Here is a 12384-nt window from a genome sequence, read left to right as displayed (position 1 = left end):
AGAAAAAAGTCCTCCTCAAACTACACAAGCTAGCTCATATAGTAAAATGTTTTTCTCAGGGGGCCTGGATGGCTCAGTTGGTTGAGCGCCTAACTCTTGATTTCAGCTCAGGTCATGATCTCACGATTGTGAGATCAAGCCCTGCATCAGGCTCCGTGCTAAGTGTGGAGACTGCTTAAGATTCTCTCTCTCCCTTTCCTTCTAACCCTTTTCCCCAATCATGTTCGCTCTCCCTCTCCAAAAAAATAAAATGGTTTTCTTGTTCCATGCATCAGCCCAAGAGGCATGCTATTCCATACTAACAGAATGGACAGAAAAGTTCAAAGCAAAACAGGTAGCTAATTCTTTAAGATATAAGGCTTTATATGAAAATATGCTTTTTGTAATCTGAAACAAAAAAGGTTATCTGTATACTCTACAAAATTGAGGGAGTTGGAATACCTGTTATCATATCCAACAGCACAGAGGGGAGAGACAGCACTGGGCTGAGATCAGAAGATCTGAGTTTAAGCTCAGTTCAGTTTCCAGGTTTTGTCACCTCAACGATAGAGTCATGTTTATCTTCCCCGCCCTCCCTGGCACGCTTATCCCTCGACAGCAGGAATCAACCTTGTGTTTTCTCACCTCCGGACAATGTTTGTAACTTCAAGGCCAAATGAATCCCAAGTAATAGAATATGTGCCTCCAAGATAAGGAGGCTGCTGTATAACCTACCAGCTGTCAGAGTGTCCCATTTAAAGCTCAGACTCTAAAGTTGTAACAAACAAAGAATTAAAAATCTTTGAGCAGCACTCAGAAGGATTTCAAAGGGCAATGATAAAAGGTTAATATGAATATCAAAATGAAAAATGAATAGTATTACTATTATATATGAATATAAAATAAGTAGCCCAGAGAATGAAACTGACAGAAATACTACTGAGAAATGTACCGTGTGTGTGTGTGTGTGTGTGTGTGTGTGTGTAACAAAACCGTATACAAGATACAAAAGACCTAAATAAATGGAGACAGATTCTTGATACAAAGACTATTAAAAAGAATTTCTTCCGAAATTCTTAGGTTTAACAAAATCTCTTTTCTTAAATATTAAGGATGGGAGGACACTTAATAAAATTATTCTATTATTCCTATGGATGAATAAACCAAGGAAAATAGCCAGAATACTTTTAAAACTGGAGATATTCATACTGGTATGGATTAAAATGCATTATAAAATTATAGTAAAAAAACTGTAATAGTTAAAATAATGTGGCACTTATATAAAAATGAAGAACTAGATCAGTAGAACAGAATAAAACATTAGTAGATAAGAGATTAATAGATCACATATAGAGAGGAAAAAAATCTCTTTTTAAAGTAGAATTTTTGTTTCTTTGGATAAATATCCAGTAATGGAATTACTAGACCTTTTGGTAATGTTTTGAGGAACTGTTCTCCACAGTGGCTGCACCAATTTATATTCTCACCAACAGTACATGACGGTTCCCTTTTCTGCACATCCTTACCAACACTTGTAGTTTCTGGTGTTTATTTTAGCCATTCTGACTGGTGTGATGTGATATCCGATTGTGGTTCTAATTTGCATTTCCCTGATGATTATTGCTGCTGAATATATTTTCATGTGTCTATTGACCATATGAATGTCTTCTTTGGAAAAATCTCTATTTCGGTCCTCTGCCCTTTTTTCAATTGGATTACTTTATCTGTGATGTTTTCCTCTCGTAAGAAGAAAATTAAATTTGGAAACAGCAGAGGGCCCTCATCCACCTAACTATGAAGATGTTAAAGGAAGTAGGTTTAAATGAGATTCGGATTAGAAGAAAAATACAAAGAAAAAGTAAAAGATGTTGATATCTCACTATAGAAGGGTTAGACAACTGGAATGAAAACATGATGTTTATAAATGACCAAATATTTTCACAAAACCAAGCTCATTTCATTTTCAGAGGAACTTTGTAAGTATCTCCATTTCACAGAGAAGGAAACAGACTAGAAGGCAAAGTCATAGAGCTACAAAATGGAGGAGTCAGGAGTGGTCATCTACACAGTAGGATGAATTTCAGGGGATCAGCAGGAAGGTAACTCTTTACTACTAAATTCTACCCTTCACCACCTTCTAGATTCTATCAGGAGCCACTCCACCATTGTGATTATACATGCCAAATATTAAACATAAGTCAAAGAAGAAACAATCTTTGTAATTCATAATAAGCACATTTTTTCCAAGCTTTTACTTCACAAGGGTTATAGCTAGGGACTTCTGGGGTAGATGGTGGAATAGGAGGATTCTCAGCTCACCTTGTCCAATGGATACAACTAGATAATACCCACATCAGTGTTAATAACACAGATAACGACCCAAAGAATGTCAGGACAGACTCTCCACACATAAACATTGAGAAAAGGCCACAATGAAGAGGGTAGGAAGGGTGGAAAGGTAGTCAGGAGCTCAACAGACCTGTGGGAGTGTCCACAGCAGGGGAAGGACCCATGGACTTGGAGAGGAGAGAGGAACAGACTATCATCCAGGCACCCCAAGTACAGTGCACACAGGTAAGACAAATCTCCACTAACATTTGGCTTTGAAAACCAGAGGGGGGTAATTTCATGAGTTCTTACAATCAGGAGGGCTTAACAGGTCGAACTCAAAACTCAGTGGGCTTAGGGGCGCCTGGGTAGCTGTCAGTAAAGTGTCTGACTTCAGCTCATGTCATGATCTCATAGTTGATGAGTTTGAGCCTGTATCAGATCCTGTGTCTCCCTCTCTCTGCCCTTTCCCCACTCATGCTGTCACTCTTTCTCTCTCAAAAATAATAAAACATTAAAAATATTTTCTTTTTTAAAAATCAGTGGGCTTAGCCCTGGGGGAGCTGGGAAGGCAAGAGGAAATGGAGACTCTGGCCTTAAAGAGACAGCACAACAAACAGCCCCATGGAGATACGGCACAGAAGCAGCTGTTTGAAAAATGCCTGGGGTATATGGAAGGGACATTTGTTTACTAATCTCAAAGAGGGGCACCTTGGTGGCTCAGTTGGTTGAGCACCTGGCTTCAGCTCAGGTCATGATCTCACGGTTTGTGGGTTCAAGCCCTGCGTCAGGCTCTGTGCTGACCGCTCAAAACCTGCTTTGGATTCTGTGTCTCCCTCTCTCTCTGACCCTCCCCTACTCACTCACTCTCTCTTAAAAATAAATAAAACATTAGAAAAATAATTTTTAAATAAAAAAAATACTTATCTCAGAATGTGTGCTAGAGGGGCAGGAATCATTGGGAGATTTCTCCAGGAACAAAGGAGCTGGTGGGTCCATTCCCCTCCCCCACATCCAAGCCTAGACACAAGACGCACGGTACCAATACCCTCCACATAACATGCTAACAGCAGGCCTCCCCTAACCCATGTTTCACTGCAGACTTGCCCTGTCCAGTACACCCTTGGCCAGAGCCCATCCCAAGTAGTGCCACAAGCCTGACAGTGTGCGAGCAACCCCAAGAGGGGCCAACACACTCCAAAGTGACTTCTGACCCCAGGAGAGGGAAAGGTAACATACCAGTCCAACTGTGGCCCCAGCAGTGGGTTGGGGACAGACATCTGGTCTAACTGTTGGCCCCACCCTCCAACAAAACCTTCATGAAGGACAACTCATGGAAAGTTCCCTGTAGTTCAGTGCTACTGCATCTCTGGCAAATGCCTGGTCTGACCCAAGTCAAGCCAAGGTGGCCCCAGATGGGCTCACTAACAAAGGGACCCAGCCCAGCCCACAACAGACAGAGAGCCATTGCAGACTATGGGATGGCCAAAGCAGGTTGGCCACTATAGTGGGTGCACACAACACACACAGGTGACATCCCTGAAGCCCCAGGCATGGTGAAGAGGGGACTACAGGGCTTCCTCTTCATAAGGCCACTACTTTCAAGAGCAGAAGACATAGCTGACTTTCCTGACACATAGAAACAGACACAGGGAGTTAGACAAAATGAGGAGACGGAATGTGTCTCAAATGAAAGAAGAGGACAAATCATAGCAAGAAACCTAAGTGAAACAGAGATAAGTAGCATGTCTGATGGAGAATTTAAAGTAATGGTCATAAAGATACTCACTGGACTGGAGAAAAGAGTGGTTATTTATTATGTTTTCTATTTCTTTGATAAGAGTTTTACTGAGCTCCTCCAATTAGAAACAAAAAACTCAATAGCTGAAATTAGAAATACACTAGAGACTGGGGCACCTGGATGGTTCGGTCAGTTGGGCATCCAGCTTTGACTCAGGTAATGCTCTCATGGTTTGTAAGTTCAAGCCCCATGTCAGGCTCTGTCTCAGAGCCTGAGCTTTTCCCCCCACTCACTCACACTTTTTCTCTCTCTCTCTCAAAAATAAACAAACATCAAAAAATTTTTAAAAATACACTAGAAAGAATAAATAGCAGACTAAAGGAAGCAAAAGAATAGATCAGCAACCTGGAAGACAGAGTAACGGAGATGAATTAAGCTGAACAGGAGAAAGAAAACAAAAATGAAACTAGACTTAGGGAACTGAACCACATCATCAAGCATAACAACATTTAAATTATAAGGATCCCAGAAGGAGGAGAGAGAAAAGGGGACAAAAGACTTGTTTAAAGAAATAATAGCTGAAAACTTCCTGTATCTGGAGAAGGAAATAGAAATCCCAACAAAATCAACCTAAGGTGCTCCACACCAAGACACATAATAATTAAAATGGGGAAAAGTAGTGATAAAGAGAGAATTTTAAAAGCAGCAAGAGAAAACAGTTACATAAAAGAGAAACCCCTATAAGGCTGTTGACTAATTTTTTAGCAGAAACTTTGCAGGCCAGAAGGGAGTGGCAAGATATACTCAAAGTGCCGAAAGGAAAAAAAAAACCCTGCAACCAAGAATACCCTATCCAACATGGCGATCATTAAAAATAGACAGAGATCAAGTGGGGCGCCTGTGTGGCCCAGTCGGTTAAGCATCTGACTCTTGATCTTGGCTCAGATCATTATCTCACGGTTTGTGAGCTGGAGTCCTGCATCAGGCTCTGTGCTGACAGTGTGGAGCCTTCCTGGGACACTCTCTTTCTCCCTCTCTGCCCCTACCCCACTCTCTCTATATGTCTCTCTCTCTCTCTCTCTCTCTCTCTCTCTCTCTCTCTCTCTCAAATAAATAAACTTAAAAGAGAGAGAGAGAGAGTTTCTCAAACAAAAGTTGAAGCACTTCATGACCACTAAACCAGCCCTACAAGGAATGTTGAAGGGGACTCTGAGTGGGAAGGAAAGACAGACCATAAGCGGGAGTAAGGAAAGTAGGAAGCACAAAAGCAGTAAAATTCAATATATCTATACAAATCAGTCAAGAAATTCACAAAATAAAAGGATGGAAAAGTATGACACCATAGATCTAAAATGTAGGAGGGGAGGGCAGTGGGCAGGGAGGACTAAAGAATGGGTTCAAACTTAAGGGGCCATCAACTTAATATAAACTACAGTATGCATAAGATGTTGTATACAAACCTAATGGTAACCACAGACCAAAAACTAGCAAGAGGGGCGCTGGGGGGGCTCAGTCGGTTAGGCGTCCGACTTTGGCTCAGGTCATGATCTCACAGTTCATGGGTTTGGGCCCCGCATAAGGCTCTGTATTGACAGCTCAGAGCCTGGAGCCTGCTTTGGATTCTGTGTCTCCTTCCTTCTCTCTGACTCTCCCCTGCTCATGCTGACTCTCTCTCAAAAATAAATAAAACAGTTTTTAAAAAAATTTTTAAAAACACCTGCAAGGGATAGACAAGAGTTGTCTTTTCCCAAGAGGACAGTGATGGGTGATGGTGGGAAGAGACCCGTGCAGGCTCTGGGCTCTGGAGAACAGATCCGTCATTAAAGGTAAGGGGCTCTGCACCTGACACCATCGGCCCACCGTCCACCCCACCCCCCCACACGATCCTCTGAACGGCTCATCAGGTACTTTGGGTACCACACAGGCCAGTGGTGAGATTTCTGCCAGGTCATCTGCAAAATTACTTGAAAGTAAAAGTGGAAAACGAAAGCAGCAGCTAACAATGCTCTTGTACCTTGAATGCTTCTTTTAAAAAAGGCCTTACATCCTTCACACGACCAGACTCCATAGTGATATCCAGATGCGTAATCGCTGCACACAGCACAGAGGTGGGCATCTCTTTTTGAGCTTGGACTAGTAAGGGGGCTGGCACAGCTGCTCCCACTAATCTTCCTTTTCAGAGTCTCTCTGGGGGCAAAGAAAACATTCATTGTAAGACAGCATTTGGGGAAAAGATGGACTTTCTAGGAAAAAAAAATAGCACAGACACTGCCTAATTTATCTCTTTGCTCTCTAGAGCTCATAATAAATAAACTCCAAGAAATCTGATCAAGCATGACCTTTGTGGCTGATATCATCAGACCTGTAGAGTCACATCGTTGGGAATGACTGATGTCTGAAAGTAGTTAGGTGAGTGGATGCCCACCCACACAACGTCGGGGATCACCAGGAACCACAGGCGGCCAGTAGTGGCCATCAGGATGCACATCTCTGACGTGTAATAAGTGACCCACAGGTCTGAACCACAAGCAGGGTGGGCAGTGGCCTTCCCTAACCGCTAATTCATCAACACTGTATGGATGGGCCTGATCTCACCTAACTGGTTTTAAGTATGAGTCATTCCCAAGTATTGCTAAAGAGCCCTTCAGAGTTCCCATTTAAGTGGGCCACAAAAACTTTCATTCTGCAATTCAAGATGAAGGTCTAGAATGAAAATATCTTTCAAAGGAGTAGCAGGTAGACTTTAAGTTACATTGAAGTGAATGCTATATCCTGGGTTTAGAGAGATAGAGAGGGTAGGGAAGAGTGGAGAAGGGCCAGGAAGGGCAGGGAAGGGCAGGGAGAATATAATGAGAGAAAGGAGAGAGGGGGAGAAGGTGGGCACATGCCCGTCCTTGGAGAAGGTTTTGCTTCCTTTAGAAGGAAGGGGCAGTGACTCCCACAGAGAAAGGGACAGCCCGTGAAGGGGGTACTGGCAGATGCTGCACACAACCCTGGCTAGTTCCTCAGTGTGCGAAGGCAGGTTTCTCTTTTGGAAAGGAAAGGTTAGAGATGTAATTGATTTATAAATGAAGATCACTATACTATGGGTTAATCTACCCTAATATTAGAACTCTGATTAGATCTCATGCTCAGAAACGAAATATTTCTTCCCTTAAAGGCAGAGTGAAAAACAGAACTTTAAAATGGTTATCTAAAATGTTTATAATTTCTCTTACCAACAAAGCTTTTAAAAAGAAGAAAAATAAAATTACTGTGTAACATAGCTTTCTCAAAGTGTTACGGCAGCATTTGACAGTAACAAATTTTTATTCCAATATGCAAGAACTTAATACTTTGGTTGCTTTAGAAATTTATCTCGGGGCACCTGGGTGGCTCAGTCGGTTGGGCATTTGGCTTCGACTCAGGTCATGATCTCATGGTCCATGGGTTCAAGCCCCACATCGGGCTCTGTGCTGACAGCTAGGTCAGAGCCTGGAGCCTGCATCCAATTCTGTGTCTTCCTCTCTCTCTGACCCTCCCCTGCTCACACTGTCTATGTCTCTCAAAAATAAAAAAAAATAAAAAGAAATTTATCTCCCCCCTCCTCCTTCTCACACCGCTTCCCTCCATAGCTATAATTATCATTAAACACATTACAAATTAAATGGAAATTACCACCATGTTACCTTGCATTTGAAGAATACGAATACTCTTTTTAACTTCAAGAAATTTCAACTGAAGTCTACATTTAGTTTCCCGTCAATCTTTGTAAAATGTTATTTTAGTTCACTGCTAAAAACTTGTACCAATTATTGCCTGTCTTTTCAGGGCTTTGTGTGTCTAGCGTATTTCACTGACACAGTAATACTGCCACAGTCAGTTGTTTTTATCCTGAACACAGGGTGTCATGAACACTCAGTTGTGATTTCACTACAAGGTAAGAAAGATCTAACTTGAAAGTAAAGTAAAAATTTCTTTTTTTTTTTTTATGTTTATTTCTTTCTTTTGAGAGAGAGTGCACAAACAGGGAGGGGCAGAGGGAGAGGGAGGGAGAGAGAAAATCCCAAGCAGGCTCCACACCATCAGAGCAGAGCCCAAAGTGGGGTTCGATCCCACAAACTGTGAGATGGGGACCTAAGCCAAAATCAAGAGTCAGATGTTTAACCTACAGTCACCCAGGCACCCTGAAAAATTTTTTTCAAACCCAAATCACTTCATCAAGAAAAACAGGATTTTTTATTTCAAACTTTAATGTCTAAACACAGTAGTCATGATAGTGAATTTCCCCCAGAACCCAGATCTACAAGCTTACTTTTTAAATGAGGACTGGAATATCAGAACAGATATTCTAGAATTCAGAATATATGTGTTAGGTGCTCTCAGTAATCTATGTGATGAATAAAGACCTTGAATAGTGCATATTTTTCTTCTCATTAAATCATAAAGTGATTTGAATCGTGCCCCTCAAGTACAATTCAGAATAAAGACGGAGCTTACCTGTGTACAGGTAAGGTGGGTTCTAGAGACCTTGCTTCATACCAAGGACTCTTCTGAGGTTCTGCATACAGAAGCGACGGCTGGCAGTGGATCGCTAAGGGAGAGAGGCGTCCAGGAGTTGGCCACAGCATACTTGGGCTTGTGGTCTGTCGACCAGGCCCGCCTTCTGAGCTCCCGGCGCTGCTGGGAGCACCATAATTCAGCAGAGTAGGGCTATAGAAGGACATGGCTGAATATTCAGGGCGGCTCTCCACGTAGGAGGGCGGTATGTATATGGGGCCGCGCTCCAGGGGTAGGATGGACTGACTGCAGGTGTAGGAGGCCGGAGAATGAAGGCTGGATGGTGAGTTTTTGATATCCATGTCTTGAATAGGTAACCGCTGGGGAAACTCTTTGTGAGAAGAGGCACAGAGGGACATTATAAGGTTCTCAAAGACTCAAGGGCTGCAGAGAAAAACAAAAGACATTTCTAAATTAGAGCTGTAGGCCTAACTATTAAAAACGTCCAAACATATTTATTACTTATACACACACAGCTTAGAAACACATCCTGAAAGACAGACAAAAAAAATATATATGAACCTTGGGGGGCAGAAATGGGAGGCATGGAACTCTCATTTGCTAATTTATTCACTTTTTTAAAAATCACTTTTGTTATCGTTAGCTCCAAGAATTTTTTTAACCACAAGAATTTTTTATAAAATATTTTTTAAAGTTTAAAAATGTAGAATTAAATTAAAATGCCAAGTTTTTTTTTTTCCCTTCTGGAACGGGGTAAGAATGAGAATTAAAGGAAACCTCGATAGAGCAGGTCAGTGGGCCTGGATAGCATTAACAGATATTCAAATACACAATGAATCAATCACCAGTAATAAACACAAGGAACGACAGGCCACTGCACTCGTGTCGGTTAATTGATTGCTTCTCGGGTTCAATTTATGGCCCGCGGTAAGCGCTCGAGTCGCTTTACCTGTTTAAAGTGAGCACAACGCTAAACTCTCTCGGTAGAGGGCGCTGCGCGGACACCGCAGGAGGAAGAGGCGGTCGTGACTTCTGACACCAGCAGAGGATGGCAGTATGAGGGTGAGAACAACCAGTGGACACCGGCCTGTGGTGAGTCCTTTTCACAGTCACCTGTCCAGACTGTGGCCTGAGGAGTCACAAAGAAGTCGTTCCTTGTACAAACCTCCTCACCTCTTGCTGCCTGCATGCTGTGAAGGCCTTCTGTCCCGCGCAGGCACCCAGGCTCCCAGGGCACAACTACGCAACGGGCTGCTGATCGCCCCCAGCCCCCGCTGCACCCCGGTTAGCGGCTCACCATTCCTAAGGAGATCTGAACCCCTCCAAATTTGTCCTCCCTTGGGTGCTCTCCCTTGCCCCTAGGGAACCATATAGAGTTTACTTATATATTATACTTAATCTCTTATCATAGTTATTCTTTATATTAACCCTCTGTTGGGGCACCTGTGTGGCTCAGCTGGTTAAGCATATACTTAGGCTCAGGTCATAATCTCACAGATGGTTTATGGGTTCCAGCACACATCTGGCTCAGTGCTGACAGTTCAGGGCCTGAAGCCTGCTTCAGATTCTGTGCCCACCCCTGCCACCGAACCACCTGCTCTGACTCTCTGCCCAACCCCACTCATGTTCTGTCTCTGTCTCTCAAAAATAAATAAATGTTAAAAAAATTTTTTTTAATCCTACTCTATTAAAACCTATAGTTTCTATCTCCTGATTGGACCCAGACTGCTACATAACAGAATAGAAAATCCTAAAGTAGAAAATTCAAAAACTCAACAGTTTTTGTAAATTTGGCATATGATAAAGGTCTCTGATAGCTTACATCACAGGGGGAAACACTGGACAGAACTGCCACTGGAAAAAGGACATATGGCAGAATCAACTCCGAAGGGTCCAGAGATCCAAATGTTAAAAGAGAAAGGCCGCCAGGGGCGGGTGGAGGCAGAGGGGACTGCACAAGTACCAGAAGCAAGTACAGGAAAATCTTGGCTATGTTTTAAAATCCACAGGCAATAAAAAGATGACCAATAAATTCAGGAAAGAAAAGTAAATCTTTGTACATCATAAAAACACCATAAGCAAAGCCAAAAGCCTAATGACAAATTGGGCGGAAAACACTCTCAACTTCTACCAGAAATAAGGGGCTCAGGGCCCCTGGGTAGCTCAGCTGGTTAGGCGTCTGACTCTGGCTCAGGGCATGATCTCGCAGTTGGGGAGTTTGGGGCCCTGCGTTGGCCTCTGTGCTAACAACACAGGCCTAGAGCCCGCTTCAGATTCTGTGTCTCCCTCTCTCTTTGCCCCTTCCCTGGCCCCACTCTGTCACACTCTCTCTGTCAAAATTAAACATTTTTTTAAAAATTTAAAAAGAACATAAGGGGCTAATTTCCTTAGTATACAGAGAACTCTTGAAGTGAAAAAAGATAAAAATTATTTCAACAGGCAAAAGACACAGAACATAGAAAAAGGAAGTCAAATGCCTCTTAAATTTTTTTAATGTTTATTTTTGAGAGAGAGAGAGAGAGAGAGACAGAGCATGAGTGGGGGAGGGGCAGAGAGAGGAGGAGACACAGAAACTGAAGCAGGCTCCAGGCTCTGAGCGGTCAGCACAGAGCCCGACACAGAGCTCACAAACCATGAGATCATGACCTGAGCTGAAGTCCGGCACTTAATTGATTGAGCCACCCAGGTGCCCCACAAATGCCTCTTAAGATACAAAGAAAGATGCTCAATTTCATCCATAAAAATTAAAACTACACCAAGAGACTATTTCTCACTTATCATGTTTGGCAAAAATTCAAATGTTTGACCTCACTTCCTTGGTGAGGCTGTGGAAAAACAGACTTTCTCTGATGTTGTGGTTGAGAATGCAAAATGGCACAACCTCTATTCATATCTGGCATCATATAGAGATAACACATGCTTTACCTTTGGACTATGAATCCATAGTGATAATTCAAAAAAAGAGAAAAAGATTCATCAGCTACCAATGCAAGAGATTGTTACATCAGTTCCTCACTCTGAAAAGTAGTCATTAAAGGAAAGAAATTAAGCCTGTACCCTGCCTTTTTGAGAGGATCCGTAGCTTATGCCACAGTTGAGGACAATCAAGCAGCGTTATGGAGGCCTCCTGCCAAGGGCCAGCAAGGAACCACAACCTCCAGCCAACAGCTCTGGGAATGAGACAGTTTGGAAACTAACCTTCCAGCCCCAGGCAAGCCTTCAGGCGACGGTAGCCCTGGCCAACGTCCTGACTGCAACCTCATGAGCGGAGCTAAGCTAGAACCATCCAGCTACGCTGCCGCTGGATTCCTGACTCTCGGAAAATGTGTCGCATATTATGTTTGTTGTGTAAGCTGCGAAGTTCTAGAGCACTAATTAATACAAGATCCTAATTTCCTGTTTGTGTTAATGACCAAGCCCAAGGCACTTAGCTTTCACTTCTCCCCTGCATCCCGTTACCTTTAATCACCAAGACACACCTCTTTTTTTCTCCCAGTGCCTCTTCCTCCTGGTCTGTCTTTCATTACTCCTAATATGCGCATCTGTAAGAGGCTCCTGGTCTCCACTGAGCACCTTTACCAGGTCCATCCAGCTGCCAGATGAACATTCTTGAAACCCAGCTCTGACCAGCCCTCTGCTTCCCACCAGCCTGCGTAGTAAGTCACACTCTTCCAACACCCAAGGTCATCCACTCAGCTGCCCCAACCCACCAGCCCACCCCTACGGTGCCGTTCTCCTAGAGAGGCCCTGCCACGTCCGTGAAGAATACAGCACAGCGCGGCTCCGCTGGCCTTTATGCCTGAGCACTTCCTTCACTCCTCGCACCTCCAGACGTA

The 12384-nt window shown here is 43.1% G+C and overlaps 1 protein-coding gene across 1 annotated transcript in view; it reads right to left on the bottom strand.

The window, feature by feature from the left end:
- The window catches only part of ESR2 (estrogen receptor 2), an 84066-nt gene that overhangs the window by 45374 nt on the left and 26308 nt on the right, over positions 1-12384 (bottom strand). Inside the window, exons 3-5 of the mRNA XM_029952636.1 lie at positions 9498-9677; positions 8528-8971; positions 6063-6235 (exon numbers count right to left, since the gene is read on the bottom strand). Of these exons, the coding sequence (XP_029808496.1) occupies positions 6063-6235; positions 8528-8946 (592 nt within the window). The 5' untranslated portion in view covers positions 8947-8971; positions 9498-9677. The remainder of the gene's footprint in view (positions 1-6062; positions 6236-8527; positions 8972-9497; positions 9678-12384) is intronic.

Source organism: Suricata suricatta, chromosome 9, assembly GCF_006229205.1.
Source record: "Suricata suricatta isolate VVHF042 chromosome 9, meerkat_22Aug2017_6uvM2_HiC, whole genome shotgun sequence".
NCBI lineage: Eukaryota > Metazoa > Chordata > Mammalia > Carnivora > Herpestidae > Suricata > Suricata suricatta.
The sequence above is the reverse complement of the archived record's forward strand: the minus strand, read 5'-3'. Positions and strand labels throughout refer to the sequence as shown.